The 26,051-nt window shown below is 43.6% G+C and overlaps 1 protein-coding gene across 1 annotated transcript; it reads left to right on the forward strand.

The window, feature by feature from the left end:
* The first annotated feature begins 195 nt into the window (after positions 1-195).
* Positions 196-26,051, forward strand: LOC132996130 (RAS guanyl-releasing protein 2-like). Its single transcript, XM_061066454.1, has 17 exons — positions 196-265; positions 947-1,080; positions 1,287-1,389; positions 1,551-1,607; positions 2,242-2,373; positions 2,987-3,137; positions 4,181-4,354; positions 7,688-7,804; positions 8,216-8,497; positions 12,626-12,700; positions 13,105-13,230; positions 13,931-14,046; positions 14,173-14,314; positions 18,432-18,468; positions 22,041-22,199; positions 23,132-23,194; positions 24,633-26,051. Exons 1-16 carry the CDS (start codon positions 216-218, stop codon positions 23,188-23,190), a joined length of 1,914 nt encoding a protein of 637 aa, XP_060922437.1. The 5' UTR covers positions 196-215; the 3' UTR covers positions 23,191-23,194; positions 24,633-26,051.

Below are 26,051 nucleotides of genomic sequence, written 5' to 3' on the forward strand. Positions count from 1 at the left end.
TCGGGCCGTGTCAACAGCAGATAAAAAATTGTGGTTTCCTGAGTTCTGCATGTGGTTTTTCTATCAGTTTTCTTTCTAACAAACCATATTGAGGTCAACGTTGTTGTCTGAACTGTCATGCCTTCACATTCTGCCACAGATATGACCTTATTTGTATGTGGAATTTGCTTCCGTGCCACATGCCAGCATAGTTCATACTCATATAGCAGGGCTGGATGTGTGAATGTAGGCTTCACACATTATGGGAGTTTGAAGACCAACTCAGGTAACGATACAGCTTGAACTGAAAGTGCCAGTCGAATATTTAAGATTGTATTTATGTTTTTAATTAGACTGAGTGATTTCAAATGTATTCATTCTTAATACGTGCTTGGCATTATCAGCAAATTGTTCTTAATTATTATCAAACTATCAGATGTAAAAGCACTGTAAATGCAGGTTATTTCTATTGATTTGATTTTCATTACTGATGCATTAGGGCAACATTTAAATGTTGTATCTTGTGGAAGGGAAGCTATATAATCTATTTTTATATACTGCGATACAGTTAAACCTTAGACAAAAGCTTGAATGAATTCTCAGCCCTTCAGATAGCTAAGAGTAGTACAAATATAAAACCTCAGAATTTTAAACCACAATGAGACATATGAACTCTCCACTGAAAGGCTGTCTAATTAAATTGTGCTCATCCAAGTATAACGAGCTCTGACACCTTGAATTTGTTAAATGGAGCCCTCACATCAGCAGGGGATGACATTGTTAGGAAGAAATCCCAATTAAATTTAACAGGAAATACCAGCACACCAGCCCTGAATGTAAACAGCCGCTGCTTAGGTCAGCGGGAAGAGCGGCGTGCAAAAATAAGTGACGATACAGGACTCTTCTACTTGTGCGTAATTGCTCGACCCTGATCCTTTCCTTTCATCTTCTTTTTTTTGTTGTTCAGCAAGAGGCGACAGAGTCAAACCAATCCCAGGGAAACGAGGGGAAAGAAGGAGAGGGAAGGAACAATGGAGTCCACATTATCGGAGCAGTCGACCACTGTGGACGAGCTGGTGGAAGCGTGCATCAGAGCCTTTGGTTGGTTTTTAAAATATTGTGTCTTTGCTATAAATAACTAATTTGAATCCAGCGATAATCAAGAAAAAACCAAGTGAAGTTTTACATGGAAAGTATCGAAAAATGTTTTCTGTATAAATGTGCATGTTGGTGATGAGACGATACAGCAGATGATACTTGAGCTGAAGCATCTTTATAATGAGTGCCATCCTGTTTCTGTGTTTCAGATGAGAAGGGCACATTGAAGGATACTTCCTTGGTGCGCATGTTCCTCATGATGCACCCTTGGTACATCCCTTCAACGGACATGGCCAAGAAGCTGGTGCTCAAGTATCCTTCCTTGTCGTGTGCTCGCCGTGGCCAGGCTGAACAGGGCACTTCTCTTTTTTCTCTTCTCTTTCTCAGATCATCTCAGATTTTGTTCTGTTCCTTGTTTTGAGTATATTTTTGAACAGGTTTGTAGAAAGGTTTCGCCTTGACTTGTGGTTCAGATCTCAGGAGGAGAGCTGCACTGCTGGGCGCCGAACAAGAATATGTCACCTTTTAAAGTAATGACCCCTCTATTGCCCCTTACAGTTTCGCCTCCTTTCTGAACTTTGGTCTTTCCAAATATCATCTCTTGTTCTCTCTCTACCCCTCCTTGTTTTTCTCTACCCTTGTCTTCCTAATATGCTTGATTTATGGATTTTAGTTTTTAGGAATTGGTCAACCACTTCCAGTGCATGTAGGAAATGTGCCGCCCCCCTCACTTCGCCTGGCTTTGCTTGGGGGGGCGTGCCACACTATCAGCTGTATTATGCAAATGAGGGGCATTACCCCGGAAGTGTCGGCCGGATTACTGATGAGGCGTTTCAGGAACTTTAGAATCAGGGTTTTCTGTAAGAGGAACTCTCTCTCACAGCGGACTTTACATTTTTTTTACTTTAATTAAAACAAAATCTGTACAACACACTTGAGGACAGAAAAAGCATGGCATGTCTCCTTTAAAGCTGGTGTCCCATTTTTATGTAAATGTAAACAAGTCAATACCTTGTCGAGTGTTTTTCATCCCTCTCTCTCTCTCTCTCTCCTCTCTCTCTCTCTCTCTCTCTCTCTCTCTCTCTCTCTCTCTCTCTCTCTCTCTCTCTCTCTCTCTCGCTCTCTCTCTCTCTCTCTCTGGAAACCCTTTGTTCTGCCTCCCAGGTACTGGATCTCTGAGTTTCCAGCGGAGTTCAATCTGAGCCCGGAGCTGGCTGACCAGATCAAAGACTATAAAGACCTCTTGAACACCGAGGGCAATGAGAGCCAGAGTCAGCTCATTGACCTCGACAGTGTGTGAGTGTGTTGACCGCCGAAAGCCGTGCGTGCTGTCGACAGCGTGAATGAGTGTTTCTGTGTGCTGGTGTTTATGTCGGCGTGCCCTTTCATTGCCTGCTCTCAGACATTGCTGGTTACTGCTATGCAGGGGTCAGCGACTTCTACTTTTCCCATAAAAGCCATTTGTGCAGGACCTCCCTTCAGCGCTCCATTAGGAAACTAATTCTATAGAAAAAGCTGAATCACTTTAGTTCCCTCATGTGTTACAGAGCTATTTTTACCTCCACCAAGGAGGTTATGTTTTCTTCTGTGTTTGTTAGTAGGATTACGCAAAAACCTACTGGAGAGATTACCATGTGTGGGTGCAGATCAGGGGGTGGATACAGGAATTTTTCACATTCTTTAACATTGCATGACAGGGCGTTTTTGGAAATTATCACCAGTATCCCAGGGAGTAATCAGGCAAATTAAGGGGACTGATATCAATGAGTATGTGCAATTCTTGTCCAGTTTTTAACCTAAGCAGTGTGCGGAAAGCTGACCTGCATAATGCCATGATATTTTTCCACACCACCCCAGAACAGAAACCTTTCATAACATAGATTTTAATATGCTTTGTCGTCCCTGTCAGGCCATCGTATAAATGGAAGCGGCAGGTGACCCAGCGCGTCCCCTCAGTGTCCAAGAAGAGGAAGATGTCCCTCCTGTTCGACCACCTGGACTCCTGTGAACTGGCCGAGCACCTGACCTACCTGGAGTACAAATCCTTCTGCAAGATCCTGGTCAGTGCCCACGTAGTCTGCGATGAAGCTGCTGAACATCATGCATCCTGTGGGATGTTTACGGGTTCTGAATTCCTTGAATTCTTAAGTAATTCAGTGTTTACATGGGAGGACATTGTAGTTGCTAAGCAATGGGAGCTAAACTCGTTCACGGGCAGTAATTATATTTATTGTCTGGAAACATTTGTCTCTTCAAGTGTTATTTCTGGGAAGCAGAGAAAATGACTGTGTTTGTGCTGATTTAAACTTTTTTCTAAATTTATCTTTTCAATTGCGATGGTGTGAGTGGCGAGAAGTGGGCCGTAGCAGAGATTTGGCTGTGCTTCGAAAGATATTCTGATTAGCGTATGAAAGAGAAGAAGCCACAATAAACAGAGATACACAGATTGAATGTTGTGGCTGATTGAGGTTTATCCATAATATCCACAGTTTGTTTGGAAAGGGTCTGAATCAAAAACCTATTTTGTTGAAGCAATTATTGGCAGATTAGAATAGATTGGCCCATTAAAACCAGTTACCGCTTTTAATTTAGTGTCTGATCAATACTGGTCTAAATTCTCTGGTAGATTTCTCCACTTGGTATAAGTAGAAACAAGTCAAACGTTTTCTCACATTTTTTGTGGATAGTTATAGAATTAGCTTTATACAACTGCCATGCATGGTAACCATGAAATAACTGAATTATTCAATTGCTTACTGCTTATAAATGTTAAGCAACATTTAATTAAATAAAAAATACGGATCTGTTTCTGAATGTATGTATTTATATAATTTTTTTAAAGTATCTTTAGAATAAGTGGTTTTTGGTACTACCACCAGTAAAAACAACTTATTCTAAAGATACTTTTTTGGGGTTTGTTCCTCATACCCAAAATAAGGAAATCTCCCTCTCTGGTGATATGTCTGTGATGGTGTAAGTACACAGCAACATTTCTGATCATACACTCACAAGAGTTTATTGAAACACCAGAATATGTGTGAGCTGTAGTTTCATTTCAAACAAATGAGGTAAAAGTTTACCAATGTTCCCTCTCTCCTTTTAGTTTCAGGACTACCACAGCTTTGTGATGCAGGGCTGCACGGTGGACAACCCCATCTTGGAGCGCTTCATCACGCTCTTCAACAGCGTCTCCCAGTGGATCCAGCTCATGGTGCTCAGCAAGCCCACCGCCCCGCAGAGAGCTGCCGTCATCTCCCACTTCATCAGGCTGGCACAGGTATGTCAGCTGGGCCCAGGACGGCTGTTTAACGAGAAGGTTTAAAGACGGAGTGGTGTTCAGGTGCTCGTATGTGGGGGCTTTGGGTTCAGACAGACAGGTAATGATTGCCTTAGAGAAGACAGGGGAGGGGGGGAATTTCCAATTAGGTGGACCATATTGTGAGAAAAAGGCCTATTATCTGCTCTCATCATGCATCTCCGATAGCAATAACAGAAACCAGTTCTGTTTGAGCTGGGTGATGGTGCATTATCCAAAGACTTTAATGGGCCTCGAAAATCACCTAAATCTGATGTACCAGTTTTCCAGAATTGAACAATAAAAGCTCCCGCCCGAGGATTAGGTCTTGGCTGCACAGATTATAATACAAAATGAAATTAAGATGCATTGAGTCATAAACTGGGTCACAATTTAGGGGGTTATATCCTTCGGAGGACGGCGAAGACAGAGGAGATCGAGAGGATCTACGATTGGCATCAAGAAAGTTTTAAACATGTGTATCAGCCCGTTCAGTTGAGTTGAAGCGTGATACTCAGAACTTCTTTGAAAAACGGTTTGTCACCAGGTTATGTCGCGAAGGATCCCCTGGAGCCTTCACTTCTCTGGGATGAAAGGACACATTTGTCAGGCGCAATTGAAAGAAGCCTTTGAATTGGGTTAACGTTGTCACGCCAATGTGATGCCATTGGTCCTCAAATGCAGCCTCTGAGGGATGTAGCTATAGATTCATTATGCAGAACGTACACTTCCTGTTGGCCGGAAATAATTCAGTGAGTAGAGGGATCACTAGCGAGCCTCTTCGTGCATAGTGCAGACCTGACCAAGTGTCATAAACCTATATTTGGAATGAATAAAAAACAGTTGGTCTTGTTTTTAGTAGAGCTTGATTACTGAGTGCTTTCTTAGGCAGGTCCTTGAACTTTATTACCTTGTTTTGAAAGACGACATTGCCTTCATTTGAGTTATATTTAACTGTAAATCATCCACTTCAACTGTGAGCATTAATATGTCAGAACAAAAACATCTAATTTCAAGGATTAAGCATTTCGTTTCGGCTGAAACTGAAACCGCTGATACAGAGAGGAATGAAATGTGGGGAACCAACTGTTCCATTTAAATTTATTCTGGGCTTTTTTGAAACAGGAGAAGTTGATTAAATTCAACAGACGCTTCGCAAAAAAAGTCTTATGCAGAAATTTCACAGCAGTTCCAGACATTATCACGGTCAAACTATCCTCTATGTAAACTCCATGTAATCCGTTCACTGCTACAGTTGTGAAATGAAATCATCTGCGGCCATCTAGAGGTCACGGTGGCTCTTATCCTAATCTTAACTTAATCTGGTGTCTCCCCGCCAAATTCCCAGATGGCAGCTCCCTGCCTTACATGGTTCTCTGGAGTGTCTGGAGGCTGTCGTCCTTTCACTATAAAAACGTCCCTTTAAATTGCGTCCAGGGCTTCACTGCGACTCACACCATTTCACCTTGATGGGATCATTTACTTTGGGCTGTCAGATGGGCTGGGCCTTCCAAAATTCACTCTGCAAGGGGGCCTTCCAAAATTCACTCTGCAAGGGAGCTTCAGTCGTATGGTTTTCTTTTCAATCTTTATTCAAGAGCTTGGGGTTTTTCAGTGTGAGAAGAGGATTGATTGATTCAGATTCTGTAACGCTCTCAATCAAAACTGCTCCCATAAGATACAGGGAGAAAATGAGCTGGGAAAAGGAAGAATCCTCGATTTTGCCTTTTCATTTTAACCAATGATCTGCTGGAGTTCTGCTACGAGAAGGTGGTGTTGCTTTTCTTTAGGTGCACTAACGGGAAGCCAATGTAAGAGTGCATGATCCTTGTTAAGGTAACCGACTGTACAGGTTTCTCAAAGACATAAAGCCAAGAAAACCCACAACCAGGATTGGACAAATAAACACTTCACATTTCTTTCTATTTGTTGGAATTCAAGAGCAGAAGAAAAAAAAATCAGAGCGAAGATGTTTCAAGCGCAAAAAGGCAGCGTGAGCAGAAGAGCTGAATCTGGAGTGCAGAAGATCTAAGCACAAGGTGTATTTGAGCGTTCCAAAATCTGAATGTGAAATCAATAAGACGAGGTTCTTGAAATAAAGATAGAAATATAAAAAAACAGTCGACCACAGATAGTGCAGAAGAAGAATCTTCCTTCTAGTAGCCTGCATTGGAATGTGAGTACGTCCTCGTTACAAAGTGTAAAGCTACCTTTCATCATTATGAGATGTCCTGATCCGCCCTAATTTTCCATGTATTCGTCCTCCTCTTTATCTGCAGAAGAGCACTCCCTGCACCTCCCTCTCCCTGAGTGCACCAGTGCTCCAACACCTCAGCAGGGCTCTTGTCAGGAGAGCTCTCCTGAGTGTTCCACGCTCCTTGAGACTGCACAAATTTTTTCTGGACCGTGTCATTTGTGCAGAATGGGGCGGCCACACACAGGCAGACACATCGCACCAGCCGGAAATCCCCCTCGTTGATTCTTCGCCAATTTGAAATGCCTCAGACTTTGGCATTCGGTGCCCGGTGCAAGCACGTGCAGGGACCGAAAACCAAATCCTGCTCATGCTGATTTCGAATGCAGTCGCAGGCAGCACAGAAGGTAGCCGCGACATTTCCCCAAAGCTTCCCTCGGGGGGTGCTGGCTCTGTCTCATTTCAGAAATCACAAATGACTCATGTTCTTTCTCTTTTATTTTTAAAGACTGCGAGGACTTGTGCTGTGATTTAAAATGCAAAAAAAAAACACCACTTGCACACGGCAAAAGCTCGGTCCCATTTCACAGTATGTTCCCCGTGCAAGTGTCTTGAACAATACGCCGAGCACTGAAATGCCCTGGAAATCCTGGGCTGCCTTCCACGCCGCTTTGCCAATTGATTCCGAAGAGTGTTTGAGCTAAATCAAATGATCCCCTCTGGCAGCCCTCCCACACAGCTGCAACCCCATTGATTTCCACTGAGATGCCAAGCAGGCTGAAGGGCAGCGTGGAGCCCTGCGGTGTGCCATTCACAAAGTGTTAGCCTAACTTTGACACAGACAGGACGGAACGTTTGGTAATATCTTGGCCACTAAGATTAGTTTCATGCAGAGGGTGTGCACGTGGGCAACTGAACTATCTGCAGCTCCTAGTTTTACCTTCTGATGCTTTTATTTTCCATTTCTGGACCCTTGTAACTAATTTTAAATGTGTTTTTTTATAACCTACACCACCTTCTTGCTTACAATCTCCCCATTTTCCTGTTCTTCAGTGGCTCACACATTCACGCACTGTCTCCTCTATTGTTTCATCCTGATATTTTTCCTCATCCTTTAACAGAAGCTGCTGCAGTTGCAGAACTTCAACACGCTGATGGCGGTGGTGGGCGGCCTCAGCAACAGCTCCATCTCTCGCCTCAAGGACACGCAGAGCCACATCAGCGCAGAGACCAACAAGGTGCAGTAGTGTCCTCTGACCTCTCAAATCAAATCAAATCAAATCAAAGTTTATTGTCCAACCGACAACGATTGTTTTCTGGCATCAACAACCATGCATTTGTTGTCGGCTGCACGTGGATGCATTTAGCTATCGAGTGAACACAAGCTCCTACACTCCTACACAGAAGCTTTTTAAATCTGCGAATCTGAGCCATATGAGTAGAAAAGTTAAACGCAACAGTGTGGAGAGTTTCAGTGTCTTGTCGGTTATGTAATTCCATCTGGAGGAAAAGTGTTCCAGAATGTTTTTGATCCTTCTAAACAAACCTCTCTTGAGACAGACTCTCTGTTTCCTGCCAACTCTCATCTACTCTCATCTCATCTCATCCCGCCCTGACGTATCCACCCCCCCCGACTCACTCATCTACAGGTTTTTAACAACCTCATTGAACTGGTGACATCATGTGGGAACTACAGCCAGTACCGCAAGCGCTTCTCCGAGTGCTCCGGCTTCCGCTTCCCCATCCTCGGCGTGCACCTCAAAGACCTGATCGCCGTGCACGTGGCGCTGCAAGACTGGGCCGACAAGGAGAAGACGCAGGTCAACCTGGCCAAGACCCAGCAGCTGTACGCCATCCTGCAGGAGCTGGCGCTGATCCAGACCACGCCGCCTAACGTGGACGCCAACATGGATCTGCTCAACTTGCTCACGGTGAGTGCAGAGACTGGACAGCTTGTGTGTGTGTGTGTGTGTGTGTGTGTGTGTGTGCAGAGTCCAGGCTGAAAGATGTTTGGCTCGAATTAAAGATGGACCCGCAAAGAACAGCTTGTACCAGGCCACATGAAAATCCAACAGCAGGGATGTGGGATGAAAAACTTTGAGAGAGAGAAATACACTTTGTGTCCAGCCAGTGAAACAGGCGACCTGCTATACCTGCTTTTCTCCGCTGTGATTTGATTGGATTACGGACAGAAAGACTGGAGATTAAATGTAGCCAAAGAATCCAAATGTCTTAAATAGGTACATGATGGTCCAGTGTGGTCAGAACAAACAGTGTATCGCTAAATATTTAGTCTTAAATTAACTGTTTTTGATATTAAACATTGGATAACATATTATATTGTTGGATTACATGTTATAAGGCTTTTGTGTAATCGCACAAACGCAGACAAAATCATAACCTCATTTGCGAAGCTAATAAAAGTATTTTTCTCCAATTTGTAAAAACACATTTTAAAGAAGATTTCCTGACTTTCAGCTCCTAGAACGTGAATCTGCCCCAAGGACACTGCTGGGTCCTACATTTCCCATAATGCAGCTGTATTCTGCCTTCAATACTCCATGTGTCCTAAATGACCACTTCTGTTAAAACCCCACACTTTCAGTTTGGTATGAAGATGTGTATTCCCTGAATAATGACTAAGCTGAACGTCAGTGGATACATACAACATTATAGTTATAAGTAGATGGTGTGACCTAGGCTAGGTCTATATTACCACTACGTTTTATTTTGAAAACCGCCTTTTCACACAAAAATCTTTGTCCACGCGAGCATTTTGGCTGATTGCTTGAACAATAGCTCGTCTCCTACGCATGTAAATAGTTGTATCATTGTTAAAATGTAGAATTGATCTGCCCAACAGCTGTTTGCAAAGACAACCAGGTCAGAAACGCTTGTTATTGATTGTCAATGTTCTATACTGGTAGCCTGAGGCTAAGGGCCTGGTTGTTTTCTTTCGGAAGTGGGTCACATGATAGGAGCCTGACCAATCAGCGAAGGCTACGTCATGACCGGAAAGACCCAATCGACAAGTGGTTGTGAGTGTCTACGTCATCGTTTTCAAATGTCTCAGTTTCTGCCCCTTGACTAAAACACAGCCTCAGAGTTTGTAGAAGTCTTTCCAATCTTCTCAGTTTCAGTGGCTCTAAAACTGGAGTCGTGTGGATGCCAGATTGGAGCGTTTTCAAATCACAACGTAGGAGTGGGGTTAATACATTTACTTTAAGAAAAGAGGTGTTGAAATAAAGGGTATCATTATAATTGTTTGAGTATAGTCTGAGCTGCTCTCCCACTCCTTATGTTGCACTTGTGTTAATCACCAAACAGTAAGGACAGGAAGAAATTGGAGCCTCCACCAGGATAATCCTCCAAAAACAAGCCTCATGAAACTCATTCAGTTTGAAAGGTGGAAAGTGCTTTTCTTACAAATGTGTAAAATTACACTTTTCATGTTTAAAGTGAGAGTTATCCGTGCTTGAGTGCAGCTCAAACAAATCAGGATATTCTGCGGCAGAGTCACAGGATGATTCATCCTCTTAAATCAAGCGCGAGCTCTCAGAGTGAGAGAGCGAGACTGATGCGTGACAGCCGACGTGGAGTCGTAGCTTCAGGAAGAATTTGCCAGATGCAAATAAGAGTTTCCTGAATTTGAGACCGTTTGCTTACTGAGTTTGAGCAATCCCCGAGCGATCAGTTACGCTGTGTGGCTGCAGGTGTTGGTGTGAGACTGCAGCTGGCGTCTCTCTTTCTTCATCCTTTTTTTTCCTCTCCTGTGAAAATTAGAGAAAAACAACTTGACAGGTTTTGGAGCTGAGGGGCGGCGGGGAAGTTTTACCGGACATGAGCCAATACCCAATTATCTTACGCCAGCGCTTATCGGAGTTGATCTGGCTTGAGCGCCGCTTGGCTCGCAGCAGAGGAGAGGGAAAGAAAGTCGATAAATCCTTCAAAAGTAATGAAAAAACTAAGGGGGACGCCTGTGTGGAGAGCTCCAATAAGCAGGTTTAAAATCTCTTTTCATCAGCCTCCCAAGTGAAAGGTTTTCATTACATCAACCTGAAGGTGGTAAATACTCTGCTGCAAATCAGAAGGCCAAACTTTAACTCAATGAAAGGCAGGAAACAGGATTACAGTAAAGAGGAGCCAGGAGGAGAGTTATTTGAGGAGAACGGCGGATGCAGTGGATGATTACATGTGGCAGTTTGCTGTCACACGTTTACTGGAGCAAAAAATAGACGCCCCGCTCTCCTCACCTGTTGCCATAGCGGCTGTGCCAACGTACGCCACGCCTAGAGTTAACGACTCCTTTAATGAGCTTGTGTGTGTGTGTGTGTGTGTGTGTGTGTGTGTGTGTGTGTGGTAGAGCATCCCACTTTGTTAAATATGTGAAATACGTAGACCTCACAAGGTAAAATCAAGACTCTCCTCCTGACTAAATGTGTGGATGATAAATAAATGTAATTTAAGTAAAAAAAAAAATATTTTGCAGAACTCTTACAGGTCATTTATAAAAACATACTTTGTCCTGCTCCAATAACAGTTTTTTTTTTCACTTTTAGTCTGTTAACCTTACATTTGCCATTGCATGACATCCAATGTTTTGTGAGGTCTTTACTTAAAGCTGACGATAAAACGATGCATTCAGAAGCTCCTCGGAAGCTCCCATTTGCCAGAGTTATGAAGTGGTTATTCTGACTTTGGTTCGTTCATTTGAAAAAAAAGTTGACTGTTGTAATCATATAATCCTACTTATGAGTTCAGAGCATTTAAACAACACATTAACACAACACATTAACACCTATATTTGTTTCATATTAAAGAGAAAAGGAAAAGGCTCAGGTGTGACATATGCATACAAATAATTCAGGTTGTATAGAGGCTATGTACTGTTTTGCCTAAAGACTATGGTGTTTTGCACTTGTGGGTGTTGAACATACACTTTGCATAGGATAAAAGTAACATTTGAGTTCATATTAGATGCTACTGGAGCTGATTGTAAAATGATTTTATTAAGGCATGATGTCCGCAAGTCATCAAATCACGATGTTCCCTGTTATTCTGACATGAATGCACAGAGAGGATGTCTAAATGCAGACTCCTCTGCTCATGCATGCTGCTGTACTGACAGCTTTCAACCACAACTGCTGTCAAGTGATTGTTACCGTGTTGTATTCTGCTCCTTAGAGACTATATCTGTTATAATTTCCTGTTTTTACTTTGAAGCGACTTACCTTATGTGTCTCTTGGTTGTTCTACTTCCTGTCTTTGTCTCATTTCCCCGCTCTTGAGATGGTCTGACCTGCCCTGATACGTTTCACCTGTGACCAATTGTCCCTCTGTGCTCGTCTCCCCATCTTGCTTTGTGTCTTCTGTCTCTTCGATGGCGTTCAGTTGTATGAGTATGGATTATTTTATATGAAAGCCTTTGTAATCACTGCACCTCCCTGCCTGGGCCCTGCATCTACATTTTGGGTCTATGAAGCCTTCCCATAAACAAACCATTGTCCCATTTCAATGATGCAGAATTATAATACAATACTTCTAAAGTATAGTGCTGGTACAGAGGTAGTGACATCACTTGGGCATCACTGCTCCTATTTAGATTCTGCCCATATCATGGATTGCAAATTTTCACAAGTTACTTATGTTTGTATTCAATTTTAAAAGGGATTATTAATGGAAAAGCACAAATATATGTATCACGTTAATGTCACATGGACACTGTTAATCAATCCTAAGATTTCCACATTTTCATTGATTTTTCAGAGAATTGTGTGTGGGTCTGAATGAAGTATGAATATATTTTGTGTGTTAATATCGTGTGTGACTAAAATTCTGAAAACTTGTGGATTTAAATGCAGCGTCACAATGGTTTGGATTATTTACGACCACAAATGTGCAGCAGAGTATGATGGGAAACGAATCGTGGCCTTAGCTTCCGGCTTGTTTTAATTTAAGAGGACTGTCGGGCCTTGGTGGAGGTTTGCGCTCTACTTAGGGCAACATATGTCATGGAGTTTGGGATGGGCGGTGACTTGAGGTGTCCTGTGTTTGTGCAGGTGTCTCTGGACCAGTACCACACAGAGGAGGAGATCTACCAGATGTCCCTACAGAGAGAACCACGGAAACCAGTGGTGAGCAGCACAAAGATGGACCCTTTTTTTTACAACCCATATCCCACCCGACACCTGTCATGAAGTTCCTTTTCCAGAGTCCAGACTGTTTTAGACAGTTTCATCGTTATTTAGATATCATAGATTCATGATAAATTGCCCTACAGAACCCATAGCTGACCTACCCTGTTTAATGTGGGTGCTATTACAAATGTTATTATTATTACAAAAGTCTCCCTCAGGACTATTGGAAATCTTTATTGACATTTTGATCTATTGTCGTAACCCCTTGACTCCTGCTCCCTTGACTCCTGCTCCGCTCAGCAGCTGCCTTCCCCCCCCCCCCTCCCTGAAAGACGACACCTTCTTCCTCCCCGTGTTGATATCGATCTTATTTGCCCTTTGGTCTCTCGTCGGCCCCGCAGCAGAACTCCAGCCCAGGCCCGGCGCAGCCTGACCCCAAGCCCACCATGATCGACGAGTGGTCCGTGTCGGTGAAGCCCAACGCCGACCCGACGCTCATCAAGAAACACATCGAGAAGATGGTGGAGGTGAGTTTCTCTCCTGGAAAGGGAAGGGTGGTTCTTTTTGTCGTTATCCTCTCTACCACAATCTCCACATAACTGCGAAGTGCTCGAGGCCTTTTGGGCAATTCTCTTGTAATCTTTCCACATGATCACTGAGGCTTGGTCGGACATATGAAAATCGTCTAACACCATTTTTATGTCCTGGAACTGTGAGATTACACGATACCCTCGGGTCGAAAAGTTTTTATCGGTCTGGACTGCAGGAATCCTTTCCGAACCCATGAATAATAAATGCCTGCTGATGTAAAAAAATGAAGGTATTGTTGGTCAATGCAGTTTTATATATTAAGCATATTTCATACACAGAGGTAGATTCATGGTGCTGTACAGGGGCAATTTAAAACCAGAAGGATAAAGCGATTAAAAGAGGTAAATCAAGGGTCTAGGATCTAGTTGATTTAAGTGTGGTTTTATAATGGGACCGTCGGGCCTTGGTGGAGTGCCCGTATAGTTTAATTATGAAAATGATGAGAATTGTAGATTTTGTTAGCGATAATTGTATAAGCATATTTAAACTTTTGCCCATTACAGTCTTGTTAGAAAAGTTATTCCGGGTTCCCATTCTTTAAGAGGGTGAATTCAAAGTGAAGATACATTATTAGTAAACAGTGCTTTATGGCCGAATAGACATTGAAATGAACCGTCAGAACCCTCTCACTTACAGTCCGTCTTCAAGAACTTCGATACGGACGGTGACGGCAACATCTCCCAGGAAGAATTTGAAGCCATCAGGAACAACTTCCCTTACCTCAGCAAGTTCGGAGAACTGGACAAGAACCAGTGAGTATTTTTTTCAGATTTGTGCTCGCTTCCAGCTCCCCGACCGAGCATGACGGTGATCACTCACCGCAGTCTGTCGCCCAAATCCCTCTCATCTCTCTACTGTCTGCTTGCCTCCTCTCACAGGGATGGGAATATCAGCAGGGACGAGATGATCGACTACTTCATGAAAGCCAGCTCTCTTCTTAACTGCAAGATGGGCTTCATCCACACTTTCACCGAGAACTCCTACGTCAAGCCCACATTCTGTGAACACTGCGCCGGCTTTGTGAGTAAACACTGAAAAACTAATCCTATTCTGAGCTGGTGTTTCTTCCTCACACAAACCGTGCAGGCGATAATATACAGATATTTTTTAACACTGGGTCAGCTGTACAGTATGACTTAATAACCCTCCAGGCTCATGGGTAGACCTTAAACAAACATTGATCCTTGCTTTGTTTTTCTTTATATCTTTTCAAATGCATTGATTTCTTCACTAACCCACATCGATGTTGGTGTTGTTGCTCGTTGCGATGAGGTTCAAAGATCGGCGGTGCTCACGCTGCACAGATTACATGTATCAGCGCTTTTCGTTTTTGTTTTGTCTCCGGCCGCCTCATCTCTCAGCGGCGCCCCCCCGGTCAGGTCAGGGCAACGCCAATTACTATGAGCTATAGCCGCACAATACTCAAGCTGCATTCTGGGAAATATGGGAGGAAGGTAATTGGGCAGGATGATAGGCCTCCTCTGCTGCAGTGTGCATTTGTGTTTGTGTCCTCTGGACCCCTTAACATTTCCCAAAGCCCCCCCGCCCCACCGCACAATGAGCTCCGTGTTATTCGCCCTCAGACAGTGAGTCAGCTGTAATGAGAGCAGGCCTGGGGGGGGGGCCCTCATCGCTGAGGTGACACCGTGTTCGTTGCTCTGTTCTTCGCACACGCTGGAGAGAGGTTGTAATGTGTGTGTCATAGATGATACTTCATGTGTAGACTCAAAACAACACACCTTTACACACACACCAGCGTCTATTTTTCCAGAGGAGAGTCAGACGGTTTCAACCATCCCGAGGGGGGGGGAACTCAGACTGGAGAGCAGGGAGAGATAAGGACTCTGACAGTGTGAGCTCCTTCCTTTTGAATAGGTGTGTGTGTGTGTGTGTGTGTGTGTGTGTGTGTGTGTGTGTGTGTGTGTGTGTGTGTGTGTGTGTGTGTGGTGTCTCAGGAGGATAGTGTTAATCTACAGGCTCCGAGCTGTTTGATATGAGAGTCTGCGGAGTGGGATGCACAAGCCTCTTTTTTTTTTTTTTTTTTTTTTGATGGAATCTGAATAAGAGGAGCAGGAGCGAGTCGACACAAATCTCTTGTTTTGTCTCTCGTTAGCAAAGTGGGACAAAGGCTCAACGTGACTGAGAAGCAGCCAGTTAGAGCATTAGCATTTTTTCTCTTTGCCACGTTAAACTGTCTCATTACAGTCGCACATTCGTTCCTGGCTGCCTGTCAAGGTTATCAATCCAACAATAAAGCCATGATATCCAGTGCATTTCCATTTCCTGTACATGATCACACCTAGCGAGGAATCGTCTGCAGTATCCAAACCGCAGGAACAGCTTTGCTACTCTATTTTTCTGCATTTAGGTCACAAACCAGTGCTTGTAAACAAACCCTACAGGGATGGTGTCCCTTGAGTGACCTTATCGCGCCGGCTCGCAGTATTTGGCGGTGGAGAGGGGTGTGCCCAAACAAATCTGTGTCCAGTCACTGTTGCTTCAGCCACACACGCTGACGTTAACCCTTTATTACAATTTTCCTCTTTAAATGTCCAAAGCAGTTGGAGACATGTTGACATAACTAAATGTCTACAAATATGCAATGCAACATGTGCAAACAGCAATTTCAGGTTGGAGTTACAGTACACAGCTCCTTAGGTTTCTATAGAATGATGACATCAGCTTCATGTTAAATCCTCTCAGCCCTATTTGTGTCATGCGTGCAGCGGAGGAGGGATTTGGATTTGATTTGAGGAGGCTCAGACTTTCAGTGACAGCAAAGACTTTAAAAGAACACTCTGACATTTCAATACTTATTTGCTGTCTTTCTGGGAGTTAAAGGTAGGGTTGGTAATATAATCATTTTGTCCAAATCCTCTTCATGTCCCGTTCCACCAATAAATCCAATTGTCTGGATTTTCAAAGTGTAGCCTGCTCTTGCTGGATCTTTCTTTTTTTTACCAACTTAAAATGAGTAGATAGAAAGAATAGATCTTATATGAAGTGTATGTCCACTAAGCATGACTCTACAGTGGAGCCCTGTCCCTGCTGGTTCCCTGCCAACCAGGAAGTCACTGCTCCCTGACAACATAAAGTAAATTCACCCCTAAACTGCAACTTCATTTAATGTGTTTATCTGTCTGTATTTATCAAATGATCAAAAAGTTTTGAAAAGCAGGAGCAGAATATGTGAATCATGTCATTTTTTAATGTCTGATCGGAAAAATATAGTTTTAATTTAGTTCAGAAACTATTTATAAAAAGCTTTCTCATCATCCAGTATAATGCATGCTGACAAATTGTCTTTGTTGTGGAACCTCTCGCTGTGCTCACGGATTCCCACTGTGTGTTTGTGTGTGTGTTGGTCTTTGTGTCTGTATATACTGTATGTGCCTCTACAGGTGTTATCTGTCTGAATGCATATAGGTTTGCGTTTGTGTGTGTGTGTGTGTGTGTGTGTGTGTGTGTGTGTGTGTGTGTGTGTGTGTGTGTGTGTGTGTGTGTGTGTGTGCATGCGTGGAGAGGTCAGGATATTTTTTTTGTGCAGATGTGCCAGGACAGTGTGTGATCTCCGGCTCGCCACTTTCAAGTCATTGTTCCCCCCACTGTCTGTGCCGTCCCCGCGTCCCGCTTGATCTCGGTCCCCCTCCAGCCCCCCCCCCCCCCCCCCCCCATGTCCCCACCGACCTCCCCTCTCTTTGCTTTCTCTTCCCCTCAGCCTCTCTCTCTCTCCCCCTACATCCTCTCACCTCTCTGTGTTCCATTGTGCTCTTTTCTTGTGGCAGACACGATCTTGTATCAAGATGTGAATTACAGGTGTGTTTTCACTTGTTTTAGCACATTAGCTGCTAATTCTATCCACTTTCTCATTTACTGCAGTTATTGGTTTCTATTTGTTTCACTTCAATACAGCTTCCAGCCTGGGAACTTACACCAATTAGCAAATAAGTGTCAAAGTGGTTTGGTTGTAAAGGTGAAGGAAGGTTCTGTTTTGCAGACTATTAATGGCTGACTAAATAAAGCACATGCTCAATATGCACTTTGTAAAAACAAGGATGCAAATCTTGTTATTTCAAAGTTGCGTTTGGGCAGCCGACAGTGAAAGTTGTCGGAGGGTTGCTCACCACACTGAGCTGCTAATGAGCTGCGGGCACATTTTCACACTGTAGTGAAATGAACAGAAACTAATAGCAGGTTGGGAAGTGAGCGAATAACATATGGCACGCTGAATATTCTACTTTAACTAAATCCTATGATTGTATCATTAAAATTGCAGAGAGGAACTGAGTGAGACATCTGTCGTTTCAGAGAATTCTGATGAGTCGATGTGAAAATGGCCCCATTCTCAGTGGCACTCCCTGAGTTTAAAATACAAGTAGCCATTAAAACTCTAATGGGTGGCACACCGAAATAAAAGGTCAAAATATGGCAACAACAAATTATCACAGAATGTTTGAAGATCCACACACCTAGAAACTCCTGTGAAATAAAAGCCATAACTGAATTGTATTCATGAAATATGCTGTTAAAGTGAATGAATTTAAAACTATGAGGGTTAAGGAGTTGAATAGACTGAAACAGGCTACTTTGGTCTGATAAATGGTTAATGGCATTTTCTGAAATTAATAGTAATAATAATAGTAATAACCTGTTTTTAATATAGTATGAATCATTATCTGTTTCTACCATTGATAACTCGTATTACAGTTTTATTAAACCTACATATTCTACGCATTGTGGCTTAATTTCAGAGATGACAGTTAAGTAAGCAGCCACTTGATGCTCCTGCTGATAATTCTACAATCTACATTTATCCTAATATCTCCACTTCATCATCATGTTAAAAACCAAAGTGCTGGAGGTAAAAAAGAATCACGATTTAAACCAAAGTTCTACTTGTGATCATTCAGGATCTGGGTCCATATGATAATGATGAGTATTTAAATACGGGAATGACCTTTTGTTGGCCTATCATTACATTTTCTCCTCTTTCATCTGAAAAACTATGGCAACACCATGATTATTTCAATATCCCTCATGCCGAGATGGAAACCAAATGTGAACTCGTCCTAATTAACACCCAGCCCCACTGACCTTTGCTCTCTCTCTTTCTTTCTATCTGTCCTTCTCTCTGTAGATTTGGGGTTTCTACAAGCAAGGCTACAAGTGTAAAGGTAAGGGGAGAGATTCCTCGGATTCCACATCGGCTGCACAGATGTGTGTTCCACCCAGATGTGCACGGCAGCCTGCAAAGAGTTAGGGGAATTCATTTCGAGGCCATCAATCCCACACACACACAAACACACACACAATCCACAGAGTTGAAGTGTCGAGTAAATGTCATCAACGCATAGGCCTGTCACGATAACACATTTTTCTGTGCGATTAATTGCCCCAGAAATTATTGCGATAAGCGATAATATTGCCGTTTTGACACCATTTTCAACTTATATAATGATAATGGCATAATAATGCAAGTACACCCTTTCGAAGATCAATAAACTTTTATTTTTAAAGAACACTGGAACTGGACATCTGGAAGACATTTAAGAAAGACTTTTTTATTGCCAAATATATGAACTGTTTAAAGTAGATTATAAATATAAATAAATACAAAAACTTTTTAACTTTAACTTCGGTGCCTGAGCCAATTGAGACCCCGTGTCTCCGCGGAGACCCCTGTGTCAGACCGCTCGGAGACCCCCGTGTCTCCGCGGCTGGGGCTGTCGCAGGCAGGCTTCCGCCCGCCTTCGTCCCCCGAACGCTTTTGTGAAACCTTTCTCGCCGTGGTCTCCGTTCCTCCCGCCCCGAGCCTTTCCAAGCCGACCCGGAGCCGGTCGCGGCGCACCACGGAGGAAATGCGCCCGGCGGGGGCCAGCCAGCGCTTCGGAGAGGGCTCGCGAGGAGATCCTCCCCCACCTGCACGGGAGCCCTGACGCACGCGGGGCGCGGGCAGCGCGGAGACAAGAGTCTGTCCACCGGCAGCCGTGGCCGACTGCCGGATGGGATCTGCATCGATCTCATTTTTAGCCTTATGCGAGCGGAGTTGACGGAAATCCGTCATAGCGACGGAAAACTTTAATCCCTGAATTTATTGCAGCAAAAAATTATCGCTCATTTTAATTTATCGCGCAATTAATTGATTTATTGCATATCGCGACAGGCCTATCAACGCAGAAACCTTATCAAACACAATTCATCACACTTTTATTGTATGTCCACCCACAGGGAGCTCTGTACGCCAACAGCTGAGACCACAATGCTCGATTATTTGCCCTTTCAAGGCTCCCAGTAGACGAGTGTGTGAGGAAGCTGGTTCATTTCACAAATGTACATATACACACAGGCGAGCCATCTCCTCCTCATGGTCATTAGCTTCAAAAACACACACTTCTCCTCCTCCTCCTCCTCCTCCTCCTGTTTGCCGTTCGACGCTCTCCGTTAATGCTCCCGAGTTAAGTAATGATCATCTGCAGACATTCCGCCCCGTAATTAACTCACACTACACATGTTTCCGTCCAGATGTCGGGCGACAACTTTGGAGAATGTTCGCTCGATCTAAAAATGCAAATCACGCAAAGGCTTCCATCTGCCGGAGCGCCGGAGTGATTGATTACAGCTCGGCCGCGTGAGACGTTACAGCGGGGAGATAACATTTCATTGCTCTGCCAATCGTTCCGATAAATGAGGATATAAACGTTTACGGGCACAGGAGTGAGGGTGGCGGTATTCACTTTAGTTTCCATAGTAGCCGGGGAAGTAGGACAGACATGTAGGCGCGGAGGACTTTGCTTACAACTGCTCGTGGTTTCTCCGATGTTAATGCAGCTGTTCGCTCTTTTGGTATATCGTTATCTTCTTTGGGTTCTTTGGGTGTTTTTTAGCTTTTATACACAGGGTTGGGAAGGTGCTTCACTTTCTAAAAGGCAGAAATGACTTACCAGATTGCTGCCGTTGAGAGAAAATGAGGGGAAAACGTCAGGAAGGTGCGAAAACCAAACACACAGAGACGCTGACAAATCGATTCATGCATTACTTCGCACTTAGTGTACACACAGCATCCACTCGTACTCCCCCACTCCGCCCCTCCTACACAAACCTTCCCGATCACACACTTCCTTCAGAGGAGAGAGAGGACGGAGTGTCCTGTCTCATTCCGGTGCATTAAGGAGTCCAGTGGAAGTCAATGAAAGCTCCCACACCAATTCATCCCCATTACCTTTGTTAGCCCGTACGCACGGAGGTAGAGAGAGAGAGAGGCAGGGACATTATTAAAATGAATCACCTATGTTGAGAGTGTATGTGTGTGTGTGTGTGTGTGTCTACTGGGAAGTGTGTTTATAGGAGAATGCTCAATGTTTTGGGGGAAATCTTTCATCTTTCTGTCGCCTGGAGTTGGGAGAGATAATCAATACCAATTTTTATAATTGTCCATAAATATGACGCTGCCCCAGCACTTCCCCCATACTACGGTGTGCATCTCTCCCAAGCACATTAACAGAAACAGGAACGCACAAAGCCACAACTTAATTTTAATAACCACACAATGGGATCATGACCACAGAGGAAGTGAGCTACAATGGATATTGACAAATGAGCAACTACAGCTACTTACTGCCAGCGAGTCCCTGAGCCTTCGGTTGTAAAAACCTTGGTGCTTATGTATTTGATTATGTATTTGATGTGTTACGGTTACAGGTTTTTATTTCCATTCTGGGTGCTCAAAGAATTGCACTGCAAACACCTGAAATAGGCAAGCTTCACATTTTAAGCAAGCAGCTGGGTTTCCCAAAAAACAATGTCTCACTCGACATCAGTAAGTAACGTTGCTTGTTTTGTTGTCAGAATCCGCTGTGGCTCACTTCCTTTGTGATTGGGTTTCAGTTGTGTGGCTTTTGCAACCCGTGTTTTTCTGTTAAAGTGCTGGTGTGAGACGCCGTGGCCACGGTGCCGTACCCCTCCAATTTCATGGGTTTGTTAATGCGCCCCCGGAGTACAATGACTCTAATTGATACAGTAATGCTACAAGGGCAAACAAATAAACACACAGGAGAGAAATTGCGTTGAGGCTAAACAACAAGAAACATTTTCAATTGCTGCTTTTCAGTCCTTTCAAGGCAGACAGTTCGCCATGAAAGAAGTGAGACACTTGACCACTTATGAGAGGAAGAGGGGAATGTCTGATTTCCTGACCGAAGGAGAATAAGAATTTTTTTCTTTCAAAGACGTCTATTTTGCTTCCAAGAGGACGTGGGGTTTTAATTAGCAAAACACCTTTCCTATTAAGTGTCAATCTCTTCCCAACGGTTTCAAGGTCAAATGAGATTGAGTTTTACTGTGGTGATTTGTTGTGCATTCAGGTTGGTTGTCTCTCACATGTTCTCTTGGTGCCGGCTCGTCGCTCCTCCGCTCTTAGACGCCCACTTGACTGAGTTGTTGTCGGGCACAGTCGGCCTGGCTGTGTGCCGGTGTTCACGTGTCTGCATGGCGTGTAGAAGCACCCCCCCTTCGCCGCTCGCTCTCCTGTTCGCCTCCATGTTGGCACCCATTCCTCTGTCTGACCCTCTCCCTCTCTCTCACCTCCACTCCCCCTCCACCCGTCTCTCCTGGCCTTTCATCCTCCCGTCTCGCCTCCGCTCCCGGCGACTCTCCCTCCCTCTCATCCGACCTCGCTGTGCTCCCCTCCTGCCGCGGCACCGCTCCCTGCCGCCGCACTTCCCCCTCCACGCGGATGCTCCCGCGGCAGCCTGCGGGGTGAACTGCCACAAGGCCTGCCGGAGCCGCCTGGCCGTGGAGTGCCGGAAGAGGACCAAGAGCATCAGTCACGAGACGCCGCCGGCTCTGCAGGCCCGATCCTACAGCTTCCCTCCACCTGCCAACACCCCCCCCAGCCTGCAGAACACAGGTGAGTGGTGCTGGGGTTTGTTCAAAAGACACAAAAAACACATTTTCCTCATCTGTTGTTCTTGCAAAGTAGCAAAGCAAAGGCAAAGATGAGCGAAGACCAAGATTTTGAACAATTTTCATTTGCTTGGCATGATGGTGAATTTTTAAGATATGACGCTTGTAACCTCAGCATCAACATTTATATACATTGTTCCTTCTATACAAATAAATGATATCTGTTAATTGCAGTTATTTTCTTCATGCTGACATCAAAAGTGTAAAATAACATCCAACACTTGTATCCTCACGGCAGGTGAAAGTGAATGATATTTTCATGTGTAAATCTTTCATGTCTTTCTTGTGATGTAAATGCAGCATAAAAGTCTTATTAAGTTTTATATATGAGGCATAATATTATACAAATCCTCACAATCCTTCAATATATAAAAACTGAATTAAATATCAAAACAGTCTGTGAATATAGTCATTTTCCCACAGTAGTTCTGTTAGCTTCGAGGAATTTTTCAGTTTTCAGCTCTTCTCGACCCCTCCACTTTGCCCCCCCCCCCCCCCAATCATACGGTGCACTGACATTTGGCAGATATTTTCAATAACAATAGTGTAATTTGAAATGAGATGTGATTGGTCCACCACAGCGAGACCAGTGACTCACCGCCGCAGAGTTTTTATCAGCTATTAGGGAAGTGATGCTCAGCTCTGTTTTTATATCAGCGAGGAGCTGGATGATCACTGGATGAGACAATAGAGCCAGGCGCTGGTAAACACACAGAGGACACATATGTCATTAGATTTGGTGTGTGTGTGTGTGTGTGTGTGTGTGTGTGTGTGTGTGTGTGTGTGTGTGTGTGTGTGTGTGTGTGTCTGTTTGCATTCCCATTTGTTGACAAATCTGTTCCTGTTTTCTTTCCCCTCACTCTCTGTTTCCATCAGTGATTGCCGAGGAGGATATCGAGTCGGTGGAGGAAGGTGTGTTCGATGTCCACCTATAACCAGGTGAGAGATGGTTTATGCTTCTTACTTCATAATAACCTTATTAATCACTAAATCTGACTCAATAGTTTTCTTTTATTACCTGGAATTTACTCCTGGTGCCCTAAATACAGTTCAACAATCAGGATGTTTGTATTGATTTGAATGTCCAACATTTTATACCAGCTTTGGAACATTTTACACTGCAACACACAACAAACTTAAGAAGCTTTGAAGAACTCAACTAGTTTTTTGAGACATAACCCATCCACTATTCAAATGCACTGTTTCAGTTAGTGCTGAATATTATCTTCATCATATTCTACATTTGTTTATTATTCAGGCTAAATATAATAATAAAAAAATAAATATACAAAAAAAAAATGTTTGGAGGTTAGGCTTACTACTATGATTAATTTTCATTTATTTGTTTGGTAAATTGTATGCCCTGTAATAACAGTTGCCCGCCTGCTGGAGGTGCTGCAGCCCCTTTAGTACCTTTGCCTGCCCACAAAGCCTGGACTCTTTGAATGTGAACAGTTTAAAAAAAAATGTCAAACACTCAATCGTAGATTTCTACATTGTTATCATAGCTACCTGCCGAAATAATAATAATAATGCAAAACTGGTGTTACTCAAATATAAGATACGATAAGATCAAATGTACCTTTATGGATCCTCCATTGAGGAAAGTCACAATTGACACAGCTATGAAAAAGGGTTGAAAACTACAAATACTGGGTAGAATAAAAGTATACATTTTATAAACATGGCTGTTTTTATAAAGGTGCAAAAACCGTTGAAAATTATTTATTTTATAAAACAAATCATGATCTGACAGGATAAAAAAAGACTAGTTGGAGGTAACAGTATAAATACTCACATCTGCATTGGAGAAATGTTTTCTTCCTTCCTCTTATCATGCACTTCCTGCAATCTAGCTGGTGATCTCCCGAGAGTCACTCATTTGCAAGCTATGCAGGGGCCAATGCCTAATTTGGCAAATGACCATCCTAGCAATAATTCACATCTATAAATACAAGAACCAGTGTCCAGGTCAACCTACTGGTGAGCAACATGAGAAGTCAGTCCATGGCAGGTTGATTAAACACAGGTTCTTAGGTCGGAGAATATAGAGGCAGCCTCTATAAGATGGTTTTGCCGCCTCAGGGCTCAGGGGCTTTTGGTTTGTAAATAACTGGTGCATATTTCCATTCCAGTTTATCAAAGCAGATTACCACAAACTGAAAACCAACACAGCAACTGCAGGGCTTCCAGGGGCCTCCTGGAGGTCTGGGTTCCCAGAGCTGTCTCTATTCTGCCCAGTGCCGACGTTTTCATTTATGTTCCTTGAGCATTCAAACCTGTTGCACTTGCAATATCAGTCTGTATCATTATAAATTAAAGTGTGAGGTCTGCAGCTCTCTTATTTTTGAAATGCCTCTCTCCGGTTGCTGTGCAGGAGGCCAAATCAGTGACCGTCCATCAGGGGGCGCCAGACGCAGATGGTGCTGCAGTATGTGAGCCCGGCAGCCCCCCTACACTGAGGAGAAATTGCACTGAACACCAGTCAGGATACCTACACGGTGCCACATGGTGGACAAACGCCGCAACAGCAACCCCACTCCGGCTGACTCACGTGAATGTGAAGACCAATGTGAATGGAACGGTCTTTGTATGTCAAGTCTCTACATTTTGATCCCATGCCGACCAAGTGTTTGTGTAAATCTCACTATATATTCTATAGAAAAGAGAAATAAAATCCACAATATTGTATTTTCCTATGTTAAAGTCAGAGGAGTTCAATTTGAGCTCACTTTGCTGCAGATTGGAACGGCTGTCTACTTTTCATTTTCTTTTTTTTTTCTTTCAAAAACACAATAGAGGTGCTGTCATTGCCAAGAATGTAAACATATACCCAGACTAAGCTGCTGTCTCCTTCATCTGAGAATCTCTGCTTTTTATCGCTCACCGGCTTGTTTTTGAAATTACAATTTCGATGTCAGATAAAAAAAAAAGGAAGATTGACGACAAAAGCGGCCACTTTGCAAACAAACCCAGACGACCACGTGGACAGTTGTAATGACGGCGGACTTTGATCGGCGTCATATTCCTCTTAATGTTTATCCTGAATATCTGGAACTGTCCCGTGGTTGTTTCCCGTCTTGATGTTTTTCGGTATATGCAGTGTCTCGTACCAGTGCACTGGCGATCTATGCTCTCGCAGTACCGTCAACGTAGCGGTGACGGTGGAACGCTGCTGTCACATGAAGAACCTGAGAGAGAGAGAGAGAGAGAGCGGGAGAACGTGATAAGCAAACGGATAATACCCAAACTGGAATAATGAGGCTTTTTCATTTGACAGCAGCGTCTATAAAAACACATTACCCTGAGAAATCTGTGTTGATGCAAGTAGTATTCTGCTGTTTCTTATCCCGCATGCTTCTCTCCTTTATGGCTCTATTCTGTGGCCAGACGTCTCTGTTACTGAGAATTTCTTCTTTTTTTTTTTGTATCTAGCATGCCGAGTTATCATTTATTTAGGAAACGTGAGGTCTTGTGATTCCTGCCAGAGGACATGTTTCTGTTGCCTTGTGCCTGCGCCGAGATGAATTCAGACTTCGAGTGCCATATTGTGAACTGCTGGTTTGTCATTGATTGAGACTCATCCCACTGCTGGTATTTATTTTTTCTGTATAAAGAGCTAAATAGCTGCCGGTCCTTCTGTGTCGCTCCCCGCCTTACGAAAGATGTTCGCTGTTACTCTGAGAATGAATCTTTCCGACTGATTTTATGTGCTGCTCCCTGTAGTCTCCAGATGACTCGTCAGTATTAAATGGAGGCGTCTTTCCAAAACTTGGTGTCTGTCTTAAAGAATTTC

The sequence above is a fragment of the Limanda limanda genome, chromosome 22 (genome assembly GCF_963576545.1).
Source record: "Limanda limanda chromosome 22, fLimLim1.1, whole genome shotgun sequence".
NCBI lineage: Eukaryota > Metazoa > Chordata > Actinopteri > Pleuronectiformes > Pleuronectidae > Limanda > Limanda limanda.

What these genes read in the sequence shown, in the direction of transcription:
- LOC132996130 (XM_061066454.1), top strand. Translation starts at nt 216, where the DNA reads ATGTGTGAATGTAGGCTTCACACATTATGGGAGTTTGAAGACCAACTC. An exon ending in GCCAAGAAGCTGGTGCTCAA is followed by an intron (nt 1,390 to 1,550) that starts GTATCCTTCCTT and finishes CTTGTGGTTCAG; the next exon opens with ATCTCAGGAGGAGAGCTGCA. An exon ending in ATCTGCTCAACTTGCTCACG is followed by an intron (nt 8,498 to 12,625) that starts GTGAGTGCAGAG and finishes GTGTTTGTGCAG; the next exon opens with GTGTCTCTGGACCAGTACCA.